Below are 27,253 nucleotides of genomic sequence, written 5' to 3' on the forward strand. Positions count from 1 at the left end.
TTAAAAAAGGAAAGACAGAAAGATCACGGATAAGAACAGGCTGAACGTAAGGAACAGCATGGGGGAGAATGCTTGATCTTGGCACGGGGACCTTGTTTTCAGGTAATGATCCACGGTATCGGCCAGTGTGAACTTTTTGGGGTGGTAACCCAGTTGTTTCCGGGCCTTGTCTATTCGAAAAGTGTGAGTGACCGTCAGATTTCTGATCTGTGGGAAGAGAAGGACAGAGATGTAAGCAGCTGACACTCTTGACAAAAGAAAGCAGACAGGAACGGCAACTGCTGTGCTGCAAATGGGGGTAAGAGGCCAGCTGACCCCACAAGTCTTTAATAGTAAAGGTAAAGGTTCCCTTGCTCGAAAGCCAGTCGAATCCGACGCTAGGGTTGCGGTGCTCATCCCCGTCTCCAAGCCGAAGAGCCAGCGCTGTCCGAAGACATTTCCGTGGTCATGTGGCCGGCATGACTAAACACCAAGGCGCACATAACGCTGTTACCTTCCCACTGAAGTGGCACCTATTTATCTACTTGCAATTTCTTGCTTTCGAACTAATTGGTAGGAGATGGAACTAGCAATTAATAATTACCTGCTTTTATTGATTGATTGGTTTATAAAATGTGGATATGTTGCTACCTCTCCAGATCCGCTCAGAGCGGCTTACAACTTACTTTACTGACTTGGCTTCTTTCATTGACCTCATTGGCACAATTTATGTTTTTGACTTGTTTCTGTTGCATCGGTTATGCTTTCATAACCAGTGCAACAGAAACCAGTCAAAAACATAAATTGTACCAATGAGGTCAATGAAAGAAGCCAAGTCAGTAAAGTAAATAAATGAATATAGTTTCTATCCACTGCCTATTTTGAGCGTGTGCATTCTATTTTTTCATTAGATTTTTTTTGGCCAAGTGATTCTAGAGTTGCCAACCTCCAGGTGGGGGCTGGAGTCCCCTGAAGAAAATGGCTGCTTTGGAAGATGGACTCTATGGCATTGTACTCTCCCCAAACTCCGCCCTCCCCAGTCTCCACCCCTAAAATCTCCAGGAATTTCCCAGCCTGGAGCTGGTAGCCCTTACTGTACCGCAATCAGTACCGGATTTTGCCCATGTCATGTTGCTTTCAGGGACCGTTTGTACTCCTTCCCACCCCCAGGAATTTTTTCCAAGGCTTTGGCAAGCAGCAAGTGAGCAATAGCTTAATTTGTCAAGAGTGATGGATTCCCTGAGGCTAGAAAGGCGCCTAATTACATAACATACTACTGATTCTTTTTGAGCATCATCTGTCTTTGCAGATTGTGCTTTAGTGAAGCAAGACGGTGAAGAAAGAAAGCTGGTCCCACCCCAGCCAGCTTTTGAAAGTGATGTAAAGGCTGGACTGAAATGAAAAAACACACAGATGAGGAATCCCATGACACGCAATCCCCCTGTCACCCTCATTGTATGCAAGTGAACATCTGGGGGGGGGGTCAAAACAGACAGAGGGCACTAGCAGATCCAGGACTGGGTCCTTCTGGCACCCTCTTTTCTCACACTGTCCTTGGGGGAAAAACACAGCAGAGCAGGAGAAACGTACAAGAACAAAATCCCTGCATGAAGAAAAGTAGCATGTCAGGGAAAGGCTAGGCCAGAATCCTTCTCCCTGACACCCTTGCTTTCTACATGCATGTAGTGTGCACGTGAGGTACACTCACGCATGTGAGGCCACAATCTGATGTTTAAGCGATACCAATGCAACGCCTCAGTGAGAACTAGGCTTCATTCAGGGGCTATGAACCATTCTAAGTAGGGTACCTACAGCCTCAGTTCCGATTATTTCCTTCAGACAGAAAACCTGTTGCTATTAAACCATGCAAGAATATATGGGGTATTTTTTTTACCTCGTTTCTGGTCACGATGGGTGTGAAGTTGACAACTGGTTTAAGAAGCAGGTGTAGATATTCCAGCAAGGCAGCTGTAAAAGACCATTTCTACAGTCAGTTTTATTTTTATAGATCCACTTCATTTATAGTTGGAATCCCACAGCACCTTAGAGACCAACAATATATAAGCTTTTGGAATCCTGACCTGAATGGCCCAGGTAAGCCTGATCTCCTCCGATCTCGGGTCGGCCCTGGTTAGTCCTTGGAGGGGAGACCAGCAAGGAAGAAGTCCAGGACGGCTACACAGAGGTAGGCAGTGGCAAACCACCTCACGCACACAAGCTTTCGAGAATCAAAGTTCCTTCATTCAGATATCATTTATAGTTAAGGGCAGTGTTCCCTCCAAGCTGAGCTAGTGAGAGCTAGCTCACAGTTTTTTAGCCTCCAGCTCACACATTTTTGTGTTAGCTCAGGAAGGAGGGCTCCAGAGCAAACTAATTTATGCAGTCGCCGAATCGCTGGCTCGCAACTTTAATGCCAGTAGCTCACAAAGAATAATTTTTGCTCACAAGACTCCACAGCTTAGAGGGAACATTGGTTAAAGGTAGCATTGGTAACAAGAGCCAGAAACAATTGAGGCACACACAAACAGGGTGAATATCCTACCAGTGCTGGACTGTGAACATTTGTACTGACTCAAGGGGAAAGTGGGGTTCCTGCAAACCAATACTTGCCAGATACCTAAATAAACCCAAATTAACTTTCTTTATTGGTAGCTGCGAGACAGTGGAAGGCTGATGGGCACAGGATCATAATACAAAGTTGCCCAGACCACTGGTCCATTTTAGAAGGTTCCCAGCTCTGGGATGGGAAATTCCTGTTGATTTGGGGGTGGAGCCCGAGGAGGGCGGGGTTAGGGGAGGGGCCTCAGCCAGGTATGGGTATAAAGGACTTCAGCCAGATAGCCCAGCCTCCAAAGCAGCCATTTTCTCCAGGGGAGCTGATGTCTGTAGTCTCTAGAGATCAGCAATCATTCCAGAACCCCAGGCCCCACCTGGAGGTTGGCAAATCTAATTTCAGCACCATCTGCCTAAGAAGCTGGTCCAAGGGTAATTTTTAAAAAAGATGTTGGACTTAGAGTAGAGTCTCCCATCTGTTAACGTTCAGTTACAAGGATCTTTTATCCTCAGAGCCAAAGACACAAAATCCTAAACTAGACACAACCCAAATATTGTGCGACTACTTTATTTCAGCTGCACAGAAATTCAGATGTTAAGGCAACAAGGCATGTCAATGAAGGGTAGATACAGTGATGGGGACCGTAGGGATTGGCTGCGGGAGTTCTGGACCCAATGACTGCTGAGGGGCCAGGGCACAGAATTAGCTGTACTACTTTAACAAACACTGTGCAGTCTGTGCTCACTCACTTCCTGAGGGGAAAAAATCCAAAGGGTCTTGGAAGGGAACAGGAAAAGGCACTCAGGAAATATCTGGGGACTTTAGGGGTGGAGCCCCCAAAGTCTCCTGGCTACACCCCTAAAGTCCCCCAGATATCTCCTGAGTCGGACCTGACAACCCTACTGCCCAAGGAGAGCTCAGCACTTTGCTAGTCAGACAGCTGGTAGGGAATGACCTGTGCCTTTTCCTGTTCCCAGGGCTTTTTTTGTAGAAAAAGCCCAGCAGGAACTCATTAGCATAATAGGCCACACCCAACAGCAGAAACTCATTAGCATATTAGGACACACCCTTGACAGCACAGCCTACTAGCATATTAGGCCGCACCCCCCATGTTACCAGAAGTGTGGTCATCCAGCCACACCCACCTTTTGCTTCTTATTCTGTTTACCTTTTGTCAAAACCCAGGGCCTTTTTTTGTAGCAGGAACTCCTTTGCATGTTAGGCCACACACCCCTAATGTAGCCAATCCTAATGAGTTCCTGCTGTTGGGTGTGGCCTATTATGCTAATGAGTTCCTGCTGGGTGTGGCCAACTCAGGAGCCAGCCAGAACTCCATTCCTGTGCGTTCCTGCCCCAAAATAGTCCTGCCTGTTCCCTTCCAAGACCCTTTGGATTTTTTCCTCAGGAAGTAAGCACGACGTTTGTTAAAGTAGTACAGCTAATTCTGTGATGTAACTAGGGTTTTGTGATGTCACTAAGCTTGCTTTTGTGATGTCACTAGGGTTGCCAGGTGAGGCTGACAAGCTGGAAGGGCGTTCTGGCTGTCACATTTAAAGGGACCACTTTCCTTTAAAATGCTTTCCCTCCATTGGACATAACATAGGATGGGGGCACCTTCTTTTGGGGCTCATAGAATTGGACCCCCTGGTCCAAACATTTTGAAACTTGAGGTTTTGTTTCAGGAGAGGCACCATCAACTATGCCGAACATTTGGTGCCTCTACCTCAAAAAACAGGCCCTCCCCTGGAGCCTCAGATACCCACAGATTGATTCTCCATTATAGTCTATGGGGACTGGTCTCCATAGGGTATAATGGAGTGCCCAGCAGCTCCCCCCCCCCCCCCTCTCTATGACCCCCAAAGTAGATGGGGATTGGCAACCCTACTGGGCAGGCATGTCTGTTTGAGCTCAGGGATCAATCTCTTTCTTGGTGGCCACGCTGAGAAGGAGCAAACATCTCTTTCCTCAAACAAAAGAGCTGACCTGGGCTTTCTTCAGCCCCCATGAGGCAGCCGGTGCTTCAGAACAGGCCAAGAGGCATTGGCTGGGCATCTGAAGGAACAGCCCATTCAGAAGGCACTGCCTCTGTTACAGGACTACACGCAGCTTGGCACCTCCTCCAACATTTTGTGTGGTTGGCCACACACCCGTGGCAGGCATTTTGTAATCAGCCCCACCCCCACTGCAGCCATTTTGCAGCCGTGTCTCTTAGCCTTTCTCAAACTTTCAAAAGGACATCCCAGTTGTTTAGCAAGTTTTAGAAACCCCAGCCTAGACTAACTGAGCCTTTTAAAACCCCTGGACCACGTTATCAGAGTTTTAAGAAGGAAAAGAACAGCAGCACAGTTAAAGGATAAAGTTTGTTCCTGGTTATTTGATGAGGGCTTGGGATAAAAGTGGAAGAAAATTTATTTCTTCTCTTTCAGCACGGGATCTAATAAATGATCCCAAGTTCAACCATACTGAGGGTATTGGCAACTAAGAATGTCATTACCCACGAGGAATTTAGATTAAGATTTTGGATTTTGTACCCATCTCTATCTCATGCCTTTCCAATATGGCATTAACCCAACAGGAGAAATGGTTAATACCAATGTAATAATTAAAGGGAGGGGGCTTTTGGTACATTATATTTGGCTCAATCTAGATAAAAGGAGAGAGACTTTTAGAACATTATGGAAATGAAATCTGGGAATGGCAGTTGTTGACCTGACTCCACATCAGGGTATTTAATCTTATTATTTTTTAATCATCCATGGCTTATTCAAGAAGTGAGACAAATATAAAATGCTTTATAGATTACATCTCATCTCAGCCAGATTAACTCAACAATAGAAATACAGCTAGATTTAAATGCTGGAAGTGGAGTGTGGATCTTTGGCAGGGTTGCAATCGAACCCAGGGTGGACTGCCCTGTACTGAACATGGCAGTGACAAAATAGCAGATGCCGAGGTGAGTATCGACTCACTCATTATTCCTTTGAATTACTTGGAGGACTGTGATCGAGAAAGCACATGACTCGTTTGAAGTTTACTACCGGCAGCTACAGCGATTTAGGTGTGATCTTGGGGAAATGGCATTTATGCCCAAGATGAACTATGAAGATGGTGGTGGAGAGTACCATCAAGTCCTAAAGTTGCCAACCCTGGGCTGGGGAATTACTGGAGATTCTTAGGAGGCAGCATGTGAAGGGTATGGGTTTGGGGAGGGGGTATAGTGGGGTCCACCCTCCAAAGCAGCCCTTTTGGAGGGTGCATCGAGTGCAGCTGTAATTCTGGGAGTTCTCCAAGCCCCACCCGTGGGCTCTCCATCCTATGCAGAGACTTGAAGTGCATTGTTGGCATTTATGATATAGGCTTTTCCAGGGCTCTTTTTGTAGAAAAAGCCCAGCAGGAACTCATTAGCATAATAGGCCACACCCAACAGCAGGAACTCATTAGCATATTGGGCCACACCCAACAGCACAGCTCATTAGCACATTAGGCCTCACCCCCATGTTACCAGAAGTGTGGTCATCCAGCCACACCCACCTTTTGCTTCTTCTGTTTACCTTGTTTGTGGTCAAAACCCAGGGCCTTTTTTTGTAGCAGGAACTCCTTTGCATGTTAGGCCACACACCTCTAATGTAGCCAATCCTAATGAGTTCCTGCTGTTGGGTGTGGCCTATTATGCTAATGAGTTCCTGCTGGGCGTGGCCAACTTGGGAGCCAGCCGGAACTCCGTTCCTGTGCGTTCCTGCCCAAAAATAGCCCTGGGCTTTTCAAGGCAAGAGACAACTGTAGGTGGGTTTGCTGTTCCCTGCCTCTGCAGAGCAACCCTCGGGACGTCTCCCTTCCAAGTCCTAACCAGGCCTGATCCTACTTCGCTTCTGAGATCTGAGGAGATCTGGGGAGATCAGGCTAGCCTGGGCCATCCAGCGCAGTCAGCTGGGGGGGAAGGGGGGAGTCCAGCGGCACCACTGAGCCTATTGCAGCATAAGGTTTCCCTGAATCAGTGCTCACTTCATCAGATGAATCGGATTATACGTGCATTATACGTGCATGCCTAAAGCATGATCACTCCAGTGCCTCTGACAGGTGCGCGCCGCTTCCCAGATGTTGCGATGTGATCACGCCCGCTTGATGCGCCCCCGATCCGTCCCTCTTGCGGATCAAATCCTCCCATGTGACCGGGACCATAGTCTACCTTTCTCACTGAGACTCAAAAGCGGATTACACAACATAAATCAATGTACTCAATAGGATGGTACCTGTAATAAGCAATGTCATAAGACTTAGGAATCACAGAAATTTGAAACTGGGCTTGTCATCTGAATAAAGTGTAAGTATTCAACTTGACACATTAAACATTACAGAACATGGTATTACCTCAGCAGAAAAAACATACAAATTTGATCAAATGATCAACTCATCATTATCTGATTAAGAATCCTTTGAATCAGGCAATAGTTAATTTCTAGCCATTTAGGTCCCCAATTTGAACCTGAGCCGCAGTGCATGGGAAGAAAAACCTTTTCCCAAATTGAAACCATCTCAGGATCAGCCTTCCATTAACCAATCCAGGCAGGGAATTTCTCACCCTCAGGCCCTATTTCCCGCCCTCAAGGAACTGAGGAGTGGGGAAAAAATGGCCTTCACATCGTGACACTCTAGAATTTCCCCAGTCTGATTGGTAAAGACCATAGAGACTAGAGGAAGCAGCCTAGAATAATACCCAGAAGTGACATCACAGCCTTTCCAAACTGTGCCATCTGCAGGCACTGCCTCTCAAATCTCCCAGCATTTGCCAAGGCAGTGTTGGGATCCTATCGCAGGGCACTGGTATTTGCCATGTTGAGGAAGCGTATTCTCTCCACAGTCCCAGTCTGGATCAGGCCCCCCCCCCCCCCCCCCCCGCCACAATTCAGTTTTAAAACTGCAGGGAGCTTTGAAACAGGGAATTTTCAATGCACACTGGATTTGACCTTCTAGGATATGTCTCTGTAAATGGCTCCCGAATGGACCTGCAGTTGCCATTGATTGTTGAGGCTCTTTGGCTGTTTGGAACGCCTTTTGGGGGTGGGGAGGGAACCCACTGATGAGACTCCCAACTGTTAGCATTATAGAGATAATTTACCTTGCTAACAAAATAGACAATGTTCCCTCCCACCTTTGCAGGCATTGGATAATTATATAGATATACAAAAAGCTGCTCTAAACTTTGAGACCTACTGATTTACAAAAGGATTAAAATTGTTGCTGGCGCAAGCCATAGTTACAGCTTGTGCCACCAAGCCTTCTGAATCTTGCAGGAACAGAGAGCCCTAGTACCTACCTGGGAACAATGAGGACCCCACAAATTATTCTCATGAGAGAACAGAGGGCTTAAGTCAAAATCCCATAGTAGCTTTCATCTCACTGACTCCAGAGAACAGCACATGCACCAAATAGTGGCCAGCCCACAGGATGGAGTGACATTTACCCACAAGGCAAATTCCCAAACACAGCAGCGAATGCTCGTTTTACCTGTTGCAGTAACAAAAAAAGCAGGAATGTGTATCTGCGGCTTCCTGTAGCCCAGTTTTTCAAACTGTAGGGGACAGAAAAGAAGAGAATGTGAGAACGAAACAAACCTGATTTTATGGCATTGGCCAACCAGGTGGGAAATAATTTGAACAGAAGTGGGGCATAACATCCAAATCGCAAGATGTGATCGTCCCGCTGTACACTGCATTGGCCAGGCCGCACCTGGAGCATTGTGTGCAGTTCTGGAGGCCTCACTTCCAAAAGGATGTGGACAGAATGGAGCGGGTGCAACAATCGCATCAGCTGCCTGGGGAGGTGGCGAGATCCCCCTCCCTGGCAGTCTTTAAGCGGCGGCTGGACAAACCCCTGTCAGGGATGCTCTAGTCTAAGCTGATCCTGCATTGGGCAGGGGGTTGGACTAGATGGCCTATACGGCCCCTTCCAACTCTGTGATTCTGTGATTCTAGGGTGATGAAAGTGAACGCCCTTGCCAAGCTATGACGCTCCCCTTCACCCAGTGATCTTGGGCAAATAACTTTCATGTCCTGGCCTACCTCACAGGGTTGTTGTGGGTCTCAATCTGTGCTTGAAGTGGGATTCCAGACAGGCAGCTTGGAGATCCCTTTTGCCTCAAGACCAGACATGGGGGAGGGGGGGGTTGCTTGATCAAGGCCACTAGATGGTGGCCCATGATTGGGGGGCGTGTTCTCTAAAGCAAGGAGGACCTCTGTATGACTGCCCATTGGTCAGTACATAACTGCATGGTCATGTGGTACTGAGGTTAATGGGCAGCACAGTGATGTGGGCAGGCACACGACCCTTTCCCAGAATATCAGAAGTGGCCTCAGGCTCAACAGTCCTGGGGAGCCCTGTTCTCACCACTAAACCACACTGTCACAGTGGCCTCCCTCTCTCTCTCTCACACACACACACAGGAAGTATGTCCCCTCGGTTTCCTCAAATAAAAACTAAAAGTCATAAGAACATAAGAACATAAGAGACGCCAATGTTGGATCAGGCCAAAGGCCCATCCAGTCCAACACTCTGTGTCACACAGTGGCCAGAAATACCAGTGCCATCAGGAGGTCCACCAGTGGGGCCAGGACATTAGAAGCCCTCCCACTGTTGACCCCCCCCCCAAGCACCAAGAAGACAGAGCATCACTTGCCCCAGAGCCCCTAGCTATACCTTGTGGCTAATAGCCACTGATGGACCTCTGCTCCATATGCTAGTCCTTCATACCAGTGGGGTTATCCATTCAGAAAAAATGACATTCTCGCCATCATTTATATAATACGCCTGACCACTCTGAGAGGAAGAAAGGAGACAGAAATTAACAACAAACAACGTACAGGATCGAGAATGATGTCCCTTCCTTTCTCTTTTTCCCCCCAACTTGTTTTTTTTAACATGCGCATAATGAAGTGCCAATTTTTTAAAAAAAGACCTTTTTCATTCATATCAGAGTCTGAAAAGAAAGATTTCCCTTAAGATGGTCCTTTAAAAAGTTATAGGCTTCTTCTGATACCCAGTTCAATCCGATGCAAGCAACTACAAGAACAGAAAGGAAATACTTATTCTTTAGCAAATACGTCTAAAACCAGGATCCAGGATCAGTACACACTGAAATAACAAATACAGGCCCCGGTCACACGAGCGGGGAAAGCCACGGGGGAAGTGTGGCTTTTTAGAGCCGCAACAAACAGAAGCGCAGCAGCGGGATCAGACAGGTCCCCCGAGGCTCTGCGCTTCTGCCGGCAGCCACGATCACATGCTGCAGGGGAAGCGACGCTAAGAAGGGCAAGGAGGGCCAGCCGCAGCAGTTGTGCGCATGCGCAGTTCGCCATTGCCACGCATACCACGGGATAACTGCGTGTCGGCGATCCCACGACCGCTGATGCTGCGTGTCATCCGGTACGTACTGCCCTTTCACTAGTCTCTTTTAGATCCGCATCTTCGGCCAGATGTTGGCATCTGATCATGCCGGTTTAATCCGCCCTCAATCTGTCCGTTTCGCGGGGCAAATCCTCCCGTGTGACCGGGGCCACAGTCATGCAAAGGTTTGTTTCATTATTTGAAGCAGGTGAGAAACCTCTTTAGGATCAAGACGGTTAGCCGCATTTGTCTGTAGCAGTAGAAAAGAGCAGTAGCACCTTAAAGGCCAACAAAATTTGTGGCAGGGGAGGAGCTTTCGTGAGTCATTAAAGAACTGAGCAGTGTCTCACAAAAGCCCATCCCCTGCCACAAATTTTGTTAGTCTTTAAGGTGCCACTGGACTCTTGCTCTTTTCTACTCTTTAGGGCGGTTGAATGTACGTAATCTAGGCAGAATTTCTGGTCCCCCCTCTGTTTGTAGCTTTGCATACAGAGACACACAACACAATCGCCATTTACACTGAAACAACCCCTGTAAGGTTACCAAAAAGTCTGCGTGAACAGAAATAGTTTTCACTTGACACCTAAGCCAATAGTTGTGGGAGGAGGGCATTCGAAAGTCAAGGTGCCACCACAGAAAAGGTCCCGTCTGAGGGGCCCATGGCAGGAGTCCCCAACCTTTTCAAGCCTGTGGGCCCCTTTGGAAGTCTAGCACAAGGTGGCACGCACAACTGCAAAATGGCAGGTGCCAGGCAATAGAGCCAACCACAAAAAGCCAGGGAACGAGGCTACGTATCACTCTCATAGCACCTCTTCAACATTTCAAGCAGAAACTCTGTCTAAGGACACACAAAGGAACACAGTGAAGCCCCTTGTGCCGGGGCGGCAGCTGTTGCTGAAGCAACTTTTTAAAAACCTGCATAGCCAATCAGCTCTCCGATAGCCAATCAGCTCTCCGATAGCCAATCAGAAGCCATGATGGGCAAAAGCCTCACCTGACCCCGTCCGCTTGGCGAGCCCCAGGAAAGGTGTCAGTGGACATCACGGCATTCGCAGGCGCCATGTTGGGGACCCCGGGTCCATGGGAATCAACAGTCCCCCCCCCCAGTATTCCAGCCACACTTTTAAACCCTGAGCAGCTTTACTTACAGCGATGTAGCCTCTCTCAGCCGTTAGGGCCGCAGAGGCCAAGAGATGACCTTGTACGAGGTTGCGGACGTGGACCCAGTTCATCAGGATGTTGGGATTCCAAAATTCAAAGCTGAAGAGCTGCCTTTGGATGTTCTTCTGTGTAAAGGAACGTACATGCTAAGGTGAGTTAGCTCTGTACACAGGTGGACTTGGGAGCAGAAGCAAGCACGCTGGCCCCGCCCTCACTTGTGACCAAGAGCACATGCCCTGCTGCCATCTATGCTCATTTGCCTGAATGCGGACACGGCGCCATGGCTCTCTTGCCATGCTCAGGAATGCTGCTGTTCTAACATCCCTCATCACAGGGACAGAGACTATGCGTGCAGGGTAGGGGCTGTGGCTCAGAGGCAGAGCCTCTGCTTGGCATGCAGAAAGTCCCAGGTTCCATCCCCAGCATCTCCAACTAAAAGGACCAGGCAGGAGGGGATGGGAAAGACCTCAGCCTGAGACCCTGGAGAGCTGCTGTCAGTCTGAGCAGACAATAGTGACATCGATGGATCAGTGGCCGGATCCAATATAAGGTGGCTTCATGTGCGTTCATGTACTGCTTGTGCCTACATTTGGGCACATGTGCCTTGAAGGGGCAGGGCATGGGCTCACAGCTGTGAACAGGGGTGGGACCCAGAGCACTGACTCCGGCTTGTGCATTAGGACTCTGATTTTTCATTTTGGGGGGGTTGGTTTTAGGCTTTACTCCCCTCTCCCCCTACATTATTTAATTTTCATAAGCCTCAAGCAGCAAGCGAGGCAGATTGTTTCCCCTCAAAAACCTCCAGAATTACTCAGTTTCCCCTGCAGATGTTGGCCCTTGAAATCCCACGGCCATGTGGGCAGTATTTACACAGTTCAAGTTGACAAAATTGCTCATGAGCCCTGGAACTCAGCTTCTAAGGTCGGCAAAAGCCCAGTTTATAGCTTCTGGCAGGAAGCACTGTCAAGTCACAGCTGAGAGATGAGCAGAGGCGTTCTGCCATTGCCTGGCCTCCCGTCTCTCTCGGTGGTCTCCCATCCAAGTACAAACCGGCACTGACCCTGCTTAGCTTCTCTGCTCCGATGAGATCAGGCCAGACTGGGCCATCCAGGTTGGGGCTGAGTCTGTAGGAGTCACGTCTTTTCTCTTCTCTGAGTCTGAGCCTGCCTTCCAATATAATAAAAATCAAAGTGTTTTACGGAGGATTCCCAGGAGACCTCCCATCCAGGCACTGACCCAGACTGGGCTTCCCTTCAGCCAGGTCACTGCAACAGATGCCCTCTCGTCTTAACTTTGGAACCAGCCTCAAAGAACATGCCACACAACTAAAGGCCATCAAGGTTCTGCTTTAAAATATTGCACGCTGGCGCAATCTGACACAATCCTGAACACCCTGCCTACACAAGGGCTTGGAGGAAGCCACTATCTTATCTTGATTTTCACATCTGGTTTACGTCAGATTTAAAAAAGCTTCTCTGCCATTCCACCAGCAAAATACGACCGCTTTAAAATGCCGTTTCCCAGGGAGAATCAGCAGGGGCGGGAGAGATTAAGCACCCTTCTTGGCTGCCTGCCAATCTGGAATTAAAAGCCACGTTTTTGCAGAGATAACGTCCTGTTTCGTTCTCACAGCCGCTAGCCAATTTTCATCTCTTTGAAATTAAAAAATTCACTGGCTTTCTGCAAGCGCGGTGGTATCATTAGGAAACATCTCTCCTGAATGTATCCATGCGAGCATATTTACAAAACTCCCCTAATCAGAAACCAGGTAGAAAATTAGTAGAAAAATAGAAGGGAACTGATCTGGTTTATTAAGGCACAGTTTGAATTAGCAATAAAGACAAATTCAGCGTTCAGCTCTAGTGCTCCATCAGGCACCCACGGGCTCACAAACCAATACCTACAGCTACCCGCGGAAGGTGTCTCTGTTCCTCCGGCCCGTAGATGCCAGGTGGACGAATAACACATGTATGAAGTTTATCCCCTCCTAGGAGAAGAACAGAAAAAATAACATTCAGATGAGTAGTCGGGTTGGTCTGAAGACGTGTGCGTGCACACAAAAGCTTATGCCTAGAATTAAACTTTGTCGGTCTTAAAGGTGCCACTGGACTCAAACTTTGTTCTAGAAAAAAATAACAGAGGTCCCGGTCACACAGGCTGGAAAATGCGAGGGTGGGGAGCGTTCCTGTTTGCCCCGGAGCAAAGTAATGCGTAGCAGTCCGATCACATGTCCCGTCGAGGTCCCATGGTTAGGCCGTTAGGTGCCAATCACACGGCTATCCTGCAGCGCAGCAAAGAAGTGGCATGGCACGATCACACTGGCAATCGCTAGGCGCCGCTTCCATGGCAAACTGGAATTTTTTTTCACACTGAAATTTGCGTATGCGCATGATTGTGCGCATTCTGTTGAGACTTACCAAAAAAACACACCATCCGGTGTGTGACAGGACATGGACGGGCGCCAGATGCCACGGGATTCAAACGGAAACGTGATCAGACGGCTGCCCTTGCCCTCGCGTTTTCCAGAAACTAGTACATCGTATGTGGTAGTTTTTTACTCTGCATCTTCGGCGAGAAGCCACGGGTTAGCCACAGGTGTACTACGCTTCCCAGATGTTGCGGTGTGATCGCGCCCGGAAAATCCGCCTATCATCCGTGTCTTTAGCACGGCAACTTCTCCGTGTGAACGGGACCAGAGATGATTCTGCCCAACAAGGGGCTGGGTTGGATGATATGGTCACGGGTCACTCCCCTGCACACTGTGGCAAAGGGGACAAGATGAAAGCCCTTTCAGATGTTACATCCACATGCACTGGGAGTTCAGCCACTGTGCATATCAGGAGCACTTGCTACCTACAATGCTTCTGATTATTGGCAGAGTAATTAACACAGCAACGGAGCACAACCTGATTAAAGAGTAGATAAAGATTTAGGAATTAACATACTTGATAGGAAAGAGGAGAGACAGAGGTTCTGAACTTCATCTCTATCTGAAAGAGAGGATATGACTGAGGGTGGCACTTTCAAGAAGCAGGGGGAAATTGCCCTAAGAGCAATAATCTGGAGAGAGACAAGGAATGACACTTAATAGGAGAGAAGGTGCTGAGCTCACTATCCTGTCTAATTGTCTTCTTCTTGTCCCCTATAGGGTCTCCTTCTCTCCTTCTTTGTACACCAGACATTGTCTTTTCCAATACTCCTTTCTCAAGGTCTAGCATACGAAGTCCACAAGCGGTTTTTCTTCTCTGCTACACCATTCTGTTCTGGCATGTATGGGGCTGTAAGCTGATGCTCTATACCTTGTTCAGCTAAATAATTCTTCATTTCATGTCCCACGTATTGTCTTCCATTATAAGTGCAAATTGCTAGTGGATTTCTTTGAAATCTGTTACTGACCATTGCCACATATGCTTTACATTTTTCTAGCACTTGACTTTTCTCTTTAATTAGGTAGGTCACAGTATATCTTGAAAAGTCATCAATAAAACTCAGCACATGTTTATTCCCATTAGGGGGTTGAGTTTTCTTTGGTCCACAGACATCACTGTGTATCAGCTCTTGGGGTCACTTCATCTGCCTCATCTCATGCCTTTTGTTAAAGCTGGGTCTCACCACCTTCACTTGAATGCAATGCATACATTTTCCTTCAACAGTAAATTTGCTTTAGTTAAATTCTGGCTTTCAAGTTGGCTAATTGCATAATTGTCTCTGTGTCCCAACCATCTGTGCCATAGTCAAGAGCAGGGGTCATTTGGGGGGGGACGCGGGGGGACGCCATCCCCCCGGGTGAGGTGCGGGAGGGCGGGGCCTGGAGCTCCCTGCTGGTGCCCGCTGGAAGTCGCCACCGGCTGTGGGGAGGACACACTTCCGGTGATGTCAGGGGGAGTGGCATATGCTAATGAGTTATGCTAATGAGTCCCCCTAGCTCTTTTTCTACGAAATGACCCCTGGTCAAGAGCAATTCTCGTGATCACGATGCTTGGAAAAGTTTGCTTTCTGCATGCACGTCTCAAGAGCATATAAGTCCTGATGCACTTTGCCAGCTGCAATTAACTGTCCCCTCTGTCCGATACAGCATTTCCCCCAAAAAGATGTAATCATGCCTTTCTTTGTGAGTACTCTCACAGAAATAAGATTTCAGTAGCACCTTAAAGACTAACAAAATATGTGGCAGGGTATTTCGTGATTCACTGCTCACTTCTTCGGATACAGCTAGAATGGGAGTCCATCTGTTTCATTTATTGGAAAGTGGAATGATTTCAGATGCTGAATGACATTAGCAGGCAAATGACAATACCCGGTGATTGACAATAGCAGGCATGATTGGATTTAGATGAGATATGCAGGGGGGTAATAGCGTGGAGAAAATCAGCATTGGTAATGAGACGTCTAAATCCAGTCATGGCAAAAACAACAGGCAGGGCAAATGATGACATCAACGATGCTACCCCTTCCCAGGCTCTCCCTCCTGTGCTCTTGGGGGTTGACTGCCCCTGCGTTACGGTGTTCTGTGAAAAAGAGAAAAAGAACTCTGCACAGGCCCAGATGCTTTCTCCTCTGTATTATTTTAATACAACCATTTCAGGACTGGGCCCTCACCTGGAAAGCAGAGAGTTTCTAATTTCTAGACATCATAATTGAAAGTTGGTCACAAAATAATCCCAGTGGTAATGTATGGCTGCGAGAGTTGGACTATAAGGAAGGCTGAGCGCCGAAGAATAGATGCGTTTGAATTACGGTGCTGGAGAAGACTCTTGAGAGTCCCTTGGACTGGAAGGAGATCTAATCAGTCAATCCTAAAAGAAATACTTTGGCCACCAAGTGAGAAGGGAGCACTCACTGGAGAAGACCCTGATGTTGGGAAAGATTGAAGGTCAAAGAAGAAGGGGACAGCAAAGGATGAGATGGTTAGACAGTGTTATCTATGCGGTGAACATGAAATTAAGCAAACTCCGGAGCACGACAGAAGACAGGAGGGCCTGGCGTGATATGGTCCATGGGGTCATGAAGAGTCAGACTCGACTGTGCGACTGAACAACAACAACGAACCTTTAAGAGGTGTCCCATCAGCAGCCAGTATCATCTGATCAGCAACTGCTTTGGTTCTCGAATAATGGTCGGTGTGCTAAAAGAGAGACAAAGCAATCCATGTCACTGTTCAATAATAATAAAACTTAGAGCTGTGGTCATCTACCAACAGGGTGAGGAATACCTTCTCCAGTGGAAAATATGGCACCGTTTCCTCGTCACCTTCTTCAATGGGGTTCCCTCCAAATACAACATTCACTGAACTGGTGTATATCAGTCTGGAAATGTTCCTTTGCTGGCAAACTGTATGGAAAAGACAAATGAATCTGGAGAGAAAGTTTATATCGTGAATAAAGCTTTGTAGGTCTTTAGGATGCCACTGGACTCCAACTTTGTTCTGCTACTTCAGACCAACATGAATCAATCTGGAGAGTAAAGTTATCAGTTAATCTAGGTAAACTAAAGTAAAGGTTCCCTTGCTCGAAAGCCAGTCGAATCTGACTCTAGGGTTGTGGTGCTCATCTCCGTTTCCAAGCCGAAGAGCCAGTGCTGTCTGAAGAAGTTTCCGTGGTCATGTGGCCGGCATGACTAAACACCAAGGCGCACAGAACGCTGTTACCTTCCCACTGAAGTGGTACCTATTTATCTACTTGCAATTTCTTGCTTTCAAACTGCTAGTTTGGCAGGAGCTGGAATTAGAGACGGGAGCTCACTCTGTCATGCGGCACACTCGGGTCTCGAACTGCTGAACTACTGACCTTCCACAGCCTGCAGTTCAGCGTCTTAACCACTTGAGCCACCGCAGCTCCTATCAGGGAATCTAGGGGGGCTGAAAACACACGTGGTTTCATGTTCTGCTAAAAGCAGCTGGGCCATAAACAGGAAGCCAGGCCACTCCCTTGCATTCCAATCCACACAATTATATTTTTCTTTCCAAGTCATTGCATTCAAAAGAGACATCCTTTCTTAAGTAACAACAAAGTCCACTGAGTCCAATACAAACTTACATGGCACCCCTTCCAATCTGACTCTGAAAGCTAGCACCCTGAAGGTAGGGCTGCCAACTCCAGCTTGGGAAATACCTAGAGATTTTGGAGGTGGAGCCTGGGGAAGTCAGGGTTTGGGGAGGAGTAATTCGGTTCCCTGCAAGGCCTGTAAGAAAACTGAGCTACATACCCTTGATGATGATTTTTGTCCCTCCCACGTTTATGGATTCAATCAGCTCTTTACGTTGTAGCTAGAAAGGAAAAGGGATCACATTGGAATCATTGTTCATTCATAGAATCATAGAGTTGGAAGGGCCATACAGACCATCTAGTCCAACCCCCTGCCCAATGCAGGACCAGCCTAAAGGATCTCTGACAAATATTCATCCAGCCTCTTCTTGAAAGCTGTCAGTGAAGGGGAGCTCACCACCACTCTAGGCAGCTGATCAGCAGTTCACATTCACTACTCAGGGACTGCAAAAAGCCAAAGTCTCAATCCTCTGGAGTAGAAATCTAGTGGGAAATGACATGTGCCTGGAAGGTGTAAAACTCCGATCACACATCTGGGACAAAGGCCTCATGTTGTCAACTGCAGGCACAATGACTTTGCAATGTATACAGTCATCCTGTGTGTGCAGTTAAGGGGCAAATCCCAGGATCGGGTCCAAACAGTCCATCTTCCCTAAACTGTATCCTTTCCTTTTCAGAGGCCCTATGATCAGATGATCTTGAGCAATGACTAAAAAGAATAATACATTATTTACTAAAGGAAAATATATTATACAGAAATTTGGAGACCAAGGAGGTTGTATTTGAATGCAGGCTTTGGTCTTCCAGACTGGGGAACATATTATAAAGCCTGTGCATTGACATGGATTAAAGAATGGATAAGAATGGAAAATACTAGATTACTAAAATTGGAGGGACATGATTTAAAGCTAGGATGGCATGCCTATCTTTGGTATCAAAAAGCAGACAATCACAAATATTTTAAAAGTCATTTGGTGAAGAAAGCACTGCTGTTAATATGGGAAATAATCACACATAAAATATATGTGAAGATCCCGAAATGGGTCTCTCCGGTGGAAGCATTTACTCAACCTATATTATTGGAGAAGAAAAAAGTAGCTAGATATGAAGATTTATTAGGAAAGGAAGATAGGTTGAAGTCCAAAGAAGAATTAGAGGAACAAGATATATATTTGGATTGGTGAACAAGAGTACAGTTAGAATCCAGATATGCTGAAGATAAACCTCAGGGGTTTGATGCAGAACAATCAGCGTTTGATACACTTTTATGAAACAAATGATAAATTAATTTTATGGGTATTGGTTACCGATAAAGATGGAGGATGAGGTGATTAAAGAATGTATGATAAAATGGGCCCAAAATTTTAGCTATAATATTGATCTTGATCATTGGTTGCAAATATGGAAAACAAATGTTAAAATAACAAAATCAGTTGCTTTTAAAGAGAATGTATATAAAATGTTCTATAGGTGGCATATAACGCCAGAGAAATTAGCTAGAATGTAGCCCGGAATGTCTGACAAATGCTGGAAGCGTAAGATACGAGTGGGAATCTTTTTTCATGTTTGGTGGTAGTGTAAAGAGGTGATGTTATATTGGAGAAGGATTCATGAAATGTTATAAAAAATAGGTTTGATATCGTTACCATTTAAACCTGAAATGTTTTTGCTTAATATTATGCCTGATGTAAAAGATAAGAAAGTTACGCACTTAATTATACATATAGTTACAGCAGCAAGATTTTTTTATGCTAAGTACTGGAAGAAATCAGAGATACCAATGGAAAATGAACTTTTGACAAAAAAAAATTGAAACAGAAGAAATGGATATATTGTCGGACTTATTAAAAGACCGAAGCAAACGAAATGTGAGGGACAACTGGATACCATTCTATGACTGGGTGGAAAGAAACTTCGAAGACCAGGAGTAATGGATACAATTATTATAGACTTAGAGAAACTCTAACTTGAACTGTAAAGAATCTGACTTTTTTCAGGAATCACAATAGTGTCAGGTTTAACAGCATGCAAATCTCCACACACGTTTCCAGGGAATCGTTATGCTTCATTAGACTATAGGTCCGTTGTCATGGTCTACAGGTATAGTGTTAGGAATGACAATGGGGCAGATGCATCACTACATATAACATGATGCTGCAATTGGCTAAGCAAATGAAATCCAAGCACGCGCGGGGGAATTCTCCCGGCGGGAGGTTACATAATGAACGGGAGATTCTCTGTGCTTCATGAGAGCAGAAATATTCACACCAACAGTGGAATGCAAGCCCTGCCTCCTCCTCAAGTTTAGTCAGATAACCGTGTCTGGCAGCGCCAGTTCGCACGGTCTCATGAGCGCCTCCCTATCGCTGTTTACAGCAAGCGAGCAAGCATGTGCAGTCATGCCACAGTCAGGAAAGGACAAAAAGAAGTGAAACATGGCAGCTAGCTGACATCTAGAAGGTTTTAGCAAATTGATTGTGTTACTAGTTTTAGTAATTATATAAATTAAAGAGATCTGGAAACAAATATTTATTTATTCCATTTATACCCCGTCCTCCCCGTGAACATGCTCAGGGCGGCTTACATTGGTCGGTACCCAGTACCATAAAACCATATTAAAAAGTTAAAAGATTGTAAACATTTAGAACAATCAGATAATCAAAGTGCTAGTAATAGAATGAAGATGGTAAATTTGTAACAGCTTGTACATAAATTTGATGGAATTTCCCATGATGTCTTATCCCATCCCCTGTACCCTTACTGCCCTATAATGTGTTAAAACTAAATAAAAATTTATAATAAAAACCCCCAAGTAGGTTGTATTTGGGTAAGACACAGGGAGGGTAAAACAAACTTGATCCAAAAACTGGAATCAAGACCCACAAGGGTAAGAAAGAAGTCTGATAAAGGGTCAGTATTAAAAACCTAGTTAAAACTTATAATATACAAAAATGCATGTACTTATTAGAAAGACAATGAAAGCCTCGTTCAAGTGGCCTAAACACAAGGGCCAATACACATGACCTGACACGTTTCCGCCCTATTGGGGCCTTCTTCAGAGGTTAAACAGTATTGAGGTACACGTAACAATAATACATATTACAATAAGATAGCCAATAAGTTAATACTGGACCAAGAAAAGGAAGGTTAAGCAGCAAAATCTATAGACACAAGACAAAGATGTTTGTGAGGCCTCTAAAGATGAAAGTCATGTGTCCGGTGCCAAATGCACAGCTGCTGAATTAGAACATCTTCCAATTTAGGTCCACCTGTGTGGCTATCTTAGTCAGAGCTAGAGTGTCCTCAAGCAAATAGCAGGGTCACTGTCTGCATCAGATAGGGAATATTATCTCCTTGAAGTTTATTAAATGACATGCGTGGTAAAAGCAGTGAGATCCAGCAGTTCCTAAAAGTGGGGGGAAACTAACATTCCAATATCTTGTGAGACAGAGTGTCAATTTTACCCTGACCACAAGGGCAGAGATGATCTGAATATGGAATGCGACGAAACCTGGTCTGTAATACATCGGAGGGGATAGCATTAAGGCGAGCTAAAGCGAATGCCCTAAAAAGGTGAGGGGACATTAGGTGTCTCATGTATAACAGCACAGTCATGTATAACAGCATGTATAACAGCACAGTAAAATACCAAAAAATTGACTTCAGCAGACTCTGCGAGAGTGAACCATCATACCATTGTAATCCTGCTCTGTAAGGTGATTCTGGACAAGTGAAAGGGCCTTTGCCTTATCTAGCAAGAAGATATCTCCAGTTATAAGCCCTAGCTGCCTTAATCGGGCATCTACTGTCTTCACCCATCGAGAACAGCAGACTGTCAGCTTCCGAAGCAAAAATAATCCTTAGCCTTAGTTTGAATGCTCTGAGCCATGCTCTGGCTTGCAATGACTTTTGGTCGAGTTCAGCTCTGAGAGATACATCTGAGACACAATGAGGGACTCCCCATTATCCTACACAGAAACTGACACAGGGGATGGTTAAAAGATTCTGAGGTCACCGACATCCAGATAGCGACCCCATATAGTGACTGGGGTGTTATTTTAGAACTGAACACCTGAAATTGCACTGGGGATATATTGTCCTCCCCCTGTAAAGATATGGCTTCAGTAGGAGGCTTGATCTTATTCAGAGCAAACTTCCGCTGGTGAGACCAGGAGAGGTTTGAAGAGAAAACAGCCCCCAGGTAGCAGAAATTCCTGACTTGTTCAATATCTGAGTTTGCTATAGTCCATTTGGAATGACCCAGGGTGCTGGTTTTAGGAAAAAACAAGATTTTTGTTATAGTTTATTTTCAACTCCTCATTTAGGCAACAATTTGAGAAACATCTCAGGAGTCACGTCAGGCCAACCTTGGTGTGAGAGATAAAAACTGAATCATCGGCATACAGTAGCAAGGGTAGTTCTTTCGAAGCTAATCTGGGGGTAAGGCACTCTGGAGAAGAAAGACTTAACATCAGGTTATTTAGGTATAAATTTAAAAGAAGGGGAGACCACCTTGAGTCCCTGAATGCTTTTTGGGTGTGTGCAAATGCCTTGAGAGCGATGTTGACTTACTTGCTCTGATCCTGACATGCCGTATGATGCGACGTGGAACACGCAGTCCACCCCTTCGCAGGCTTTGAACACAGCCTCATAATCTCTCACATCTCCCTGCAATGGAATCCGTAGCAAAGAGTTGCAATTAGAATATTTATCGCAGTATCTCTTTAGGATGATCACATCATATTAGCAGCCCACTCACCCGCTGTGCAAGTGCTCTCACGATAGAAACACAGAGATGGAAGGAACCCCATGGGCCATCTAGTCCAACCCCCTGCACAATGCTGCAAATTCACAGCTACCTCCCCCTCCCCACTCCCCCAGTGACCCCTGCTCTATGCCCAGAGTACATCACTGCAGGATTTCTTACAATGCACTGTATTAAACCTCCCAGAGACCAGGGCTGGCTCGAGGTGTTTCTGCGCCCTAGGCGAGGCTGCCTTATGGCGCAGATGCCAACCTCCTGGTGGGGCCTAGAAACCTGGAGACCTCTGGAGCCAGCCACCCTTTTGCTGCCGCCGCCACCACCGCCTCCCCCGCCGCCACCACCACCACCAAAGGGGGGGAGGAGGGGGGAGACACAGCTTGGCGCCCCATCCAGGGCCCGGCGCTCTAGGCGAATGCCTAGTTCGCCTAGTGGGTGAGCCGGCCCTGCCAGAGACGGTGGCAGCCATCCTGCGTCTTCTTTATCCCCCCCCCTTTCTTTTTTCTGTATGTGGGGTGAGTTCCCATGTTGCTCTTCTTACCACCCCAGCAGGCTTTCTGATAGGGTGTTTTCCTTAAAAATAAAATCCAGGTATATTCCTATGTGGTTTTAACACTGATGATTTTTTAAAAGTGGCAAAAAGCTTGTCGGTGGTGAGAGGAGGAAATGCTGGATGTTTTCAGGAAAGTATGGAAATCCAGATAAAAGCTAACTGCAGAAGCCCAGAGGACAGAAATCTGTGGATTCGCCCCATCAAATAGGAAATGAAGGGGTCTGTGTTACTGCCTCTATACTAATTCCATAAACACTTGGGATCCAAACCTTGCCCTGAACCTCATGCTTAAGAACATCAGAAGAGCCCTGCTGGATCAGACCAGTGGTCTATCAAGCTCAGCCTCCTGACTCACACAGTGACCAACCAGTTCCTCTGGAGGGCCAACAAGAGGGCATAGAGGCTGAGGCCTTCCCCTGATGTTGCCTCCTGGCTCTGGGATTCAGAGGTTTAGTGCCTCTGAATGTGGAGGTTCCCCTCAGCCACCATGGCTAGGAGCCATTGATAGACTTATCCTCCACCAAACTGTTTAATCCCTTTTTAAAGCTGTTTATTCCTGTGGCTATCACTACATCCTTTGGCAGTGAATTCCATATTTTAATCACTCTCAGTGTAAAGTTGTATTTCCTTTTGTCTATCCTGAACCTATTGCCCATCAATTTCATTGGATCCCCTTGACGTTCTAGGATTTTGGGAGAGGGATAAAAATTTATCTTCGTCTACTCTCCCCAACCCATGCATAATTTTATAAACTTCTATCATGTCCCCCCTTAGTTGTCTCTTTTCTAAACTGAAAAGTCCCAGACTCTTCAACAAACTTTCCTCATAGGGAAGGCATATCAGCCCCTTTTTGAGATATGGTGGCCAGAACTGTACTCAGGCCCCGGGCACACGGGCCGGCTGAAACGCGGCTACTCAGAGCCGCTCCAAACTTGAGACGCCGCGGCGGGATCCCACGGATCCCCTAGCCGCGGCGCAGCACTCCCCGGCACGATCAGATGCCGGGGAGGAAAAGTCCGAGGGGAGGGGGGAGGCTGCCGAACTGCGCATGCTCGGGCATGCGCAGTACGGCTGGGGGCCGGGATGCGGCGGCGCAAGGACGCGCCGCCGATCCCACAGCCCTGCCTGAGCCGCACCAATGGATGCAACCACCTAGAGAGGTGGTTGTTTTTTGCGGTGCAGTATGGGCAGTTGGGACAGATCAGGGACGGAGACGGCACGCTCGCCAGATGTTGAGGTGAGATCGCGCCTGTTTGCTCCGCCCCAGTTCCGTCCCGCTCCCGGCCCAAATGGGCTCGTATGAACGGGGCCTCAGTATTGCAAATGAGGCCGCACCATAGATCTATACAGGAGCATTACAATATTGGCCTTTTTATTCTCAATCCCTTTCCCTAATAATCCCTAACCATAGAGTTTGCCAGGTCTTTTTTTCTGGGGGAACATGCTGGAACAGAGTTCCGGAGCCTCTTCGACAAAATTCTTTTTAAAACGTTTAAAATTTAATGAGTTTTCAGTATGCGGATAGAAAACTTCATTTCCCTCTTGAGAGTTCCAGCACCTTAAAAAAAAAAAAAAAAAAGCCCTGGAGTTTGTCTTTTCACTGCAGCAGCACACTAGGTTGACACTTCCATTGAGTTAAACCCTATGACCCCAAGATCTTTTTGCCTCTCAGTCTCAGAAAGTTCAGACCCCACTAGCCTATACTTGAAGCTGGGATTTTTTTGTCCTTACCCCTACCAACACTGAATATTTGCCACACTGTCGCCCACTCACCCAGTTTGCGGAGGTCCTCTTGGAGCTCATCACAGTCAGCCCTGGTTTTCACCATCCTGAATAATTTTGTGTCATCTGCAAACTTGGCCAGTACTCTACTCACCCCTAGTTCTAGATAAAATAAATAGTACTGGCCCCAATACCGATCCTTGTGGGACCCCACTGCTTACTTCCTCCCATTGTGAGAACTGTGCATTGATTCGTATTTGTTTTCTCTCATTTAACCACTTTTTAATCCATAAGAGAACCTGTCCTCTTATCCCATGATTGCTAAGTTTACTCAGGAGTCTTTGGTGAGGTACTTTATCAAAAGCCTTTTGATAGTCCAGGAATATAATGTCTACCGGGTGACCGTTGTCTACATGCTTGTTCACTTTCTCAAAGAACTCCACAAGGCTGGTGAGGCAGGACTTCCCTTTGCAGAAGCCGTTCTGATTTTCCCTCAGCAGGCTTTGTCCCTCTATGTGTCTTACAATTCTATCTTTGATTACAGTTTCTACTAGTTTGCCTGGGACAGACATTAGGCTGAGTGGCCTGTAATTTCCTGGTTCTCCTCTGGGTTCCTTTTTAAAAATTGATGTAACATTTGCTACTCTCCAGGCTTCTGGTACAGCAGCTGAAATTAGTGACAGGTGACACATACAGGAACTCTGGTGTATGCCATCAAGACCTGGAGATTTATCAGTTTTTAATTTCCCCAGTAGGTCTAGAACTCCATCTCTGGTCACATCAATTTGGCTCAATTCTTCAGACTCCTTTCCTGAAAACAGGGGCTGTGGCAGGGGTATGTACCCTACATCCTCAAAGTCTCTTTTTGCATGCCTGTTTATTGACTTTCATTTCTTTTGCCAGAGCCTGTGAGTCCCTCCTGTTCAATGCATTGGGGCAAACCTTCCACTTTTTAAAAGAAGCCTTCTATAGCTTCCTTGACTTGCATTGGTAACCACGCAGGCCTTCTTTTAGACCTGGCAGTGCCTTTCCTAACCTGTGGACTGCATTCTATTTGGGCTTCAATTAGTGTGGTTTTAAATCGCTTCCAAGCATCCCCTAGGGAACTGGCTCTCTAGTGTTTCCCCTTCAGCTTCATTTTCACTATTCCCTTCACTTTTGTAAAGTTCCCTCTTTTGAAATCAAATGTTACAGTTTTGGAATTTAAGGGTAACTTTCCATTGACTGACTGCTGAACTTGATAGCATTGTGGTCACTATTCCCAATTGGTGTAACAGCTCCTACATCTCTCACCAGGTCTTGAGACCAGCTCAGAACCCAGACCAAGATCACTACCCCTCTGGTTGGCTCTGTGACCAACTATCCCAGTGCACAGCCATTGATGAGGTCTAGGAATCTCACTGAGAATGCTTCTCTATAGACAGTCTCTATAGGACCTGGTGCACACCCACTATCACATACCTTAAGCATCAATTAAGTTATTTTTCAAAGATGCTTCTTGTGAAAAAAATTTCTACAAAGTTGCTGAGTCCAAAACAGAAGAACAGTCCAGAGTAAGTTTTCGATTAAAATTATGGATGCCATCTGGAGAGTATTAAATTAAGAATAACTGATTTGTTGATTTTAATCTGTAATTTTGTATTGTTTTTAACCTGTTGTAAATTGCCAGGAGCCTTGTATACTCAGGGACTGGGCAATACAGAAATTTAATAAATAAATGAACAAACGCTATGATTTTGTGACCTCAGCAATTCGGGAGGCCAAGTTTTCTGTTTCAGCTCTCCCCACTGCCACTACACTGGGTGGCTGGGAAACGTTCGGGGGGAAACGGTGGGTGATTGGTGTCATGGGTGATGCCATCCTGTCACTCCCAGCATGACCCAGAAGTGGCATCCAGGCAGGCAACGCTCTAGCATTCACCCAAGACTGAGTTTTGGGCAAATGCTAGAGCGTCGCCTCCTGCATGCTGTAACTTCCAATTTGTGTTGGAAGTGATGTCACCACATCATTTGTGACATCACGTTGCCAGCTAGTCCCCCCATGGAAGTCTCCAGCCTATGAACAACAGCCATTAATTGCACATGACTACTAAATGAACCCTAATTTGGATTGCCAGGCACCATCTGTACTCCATCGGGAACAGAAACCGGGGGGGGGGGGGGGGAGCAATGTTGCGCAATAGTGCAACATCACTTCCGATGGTACCCAGTGAGATCGCAATGTTGTAGGAATTCCCTAAATATCTATGGTAGATTCAAGGGATTCCTAGAGTGTCGCAATGTCACTTTCATATCATGACATGGCTTTCCGATCCCCATTTTGGCTCCTCCTGGAGTGCAAGGATGGGAGCCCATGAAATGGCAACCCTACTCCAGACCCAACTTGTGTGCTCCATGACATGTGAATCGGCGCTTTACCTGGAAAAATACTGCCCGATTGGGAACTTTCCATCGAGGTTTCTGTCTGTCAAACAAAACAACATTGATGTCTTCACTGGCGAGGGCGCAGCCCAGGTGGTAGCCAAAGTAGCCCCCTCCTCCGGTTATCAATGCCTTAGCCATTCTCTTCTGCAGCGGTCCAACGTGCCCATTAAGTCTGCAATCCGAGGCCTGGCTGCAGTGGGGCACCACTCCATTGGAACGGGTTCGGATCACGTCCCCAGACTGAGACACCATTTTGAGGGCCTTCTTCCCAATTCTCGAGGTTGCCCTGCAATTCTAACGTGCTACACAGCAAACCTCCATCCACAACCACGAAGCCAGTCTATCTCTTAGCCTGTGGAAGAGGCACAGAAATGACAGCTGATTAATTTCGTTAACAGTCAACACGCCAAAAAACTGTTCATTAGCAAATCTTTGTACCAGTTACAGCATATTAATTCTAGGCAAAACTGATCACGCAGAAATGATAAGTATATACTTGAAATTATATTGTATGTCTACAGAACACAAAGGAATTACCATTATCTAATGTGGAAGATTGTCTTACTTAAAACAAAAAATTCAAACTGAACCTCCAAATTGCCCATGGGAAAAAATTGAAAATCACCCTGTAGTTTGGGAAGGGGACATCTTCTCACAACACCCCCCCTCCTGCAT

The 27,253-nt window shown here is 46.4% G+C and overlaps 1 protein-coding gene across 1 annotated transcript; it reads right to left on the bottom strand.

Annotated features, from left to right (window-relative positions):
• LOC107123033 (putative short-chain dehydrogenase/reductase family 42E member 2) lies at window positions 1-26,847 on the bottom strand. The gene is made up of 11 exons (XM_015426189.1): window positions 26,573-26,847; window positions 21,691-21,786; window positions 17,279-17,339; window positions 16,287-16,405; window positions 16,124-16,199; window positions 12,979-13,061; window positions 11,062-11,199; window positions 9,281-9,346; window positions 8,039-8,102; window positions 1,874-1,947; window positions 1-207 (listed from the first exon to the last, which is right to left on the bottom strand). Exons 1-11 carry the CDS (start codon window positions 26,828-26,830, stop codon window positions 1-3), a joined length of 1,242 nt encoding a protein of 413 aa, XP_015281675.1. The 5' UTR covers window positions 26,831-26,847.
• Between the last annotated feature and the right edge of the window lie 406 nt (window positions 26,848-27,253).

This window comes from Gekko japonicus, unplaced genomic scaffold (genome assembly GCF_001447785.1).
Source record: "Gekko japonicus isolate JY-2015 unplaced genomic scaffold, Gekko_japonicus_V1.1 scaffold384, whole genome shotgun sequence".
NCBI classification, from domain to species: Eukaryota; Metazoa; Chordata; class Lepidosauria; order Squamata; family Gekkonidae; genus Gekko; species Gekko japonicus.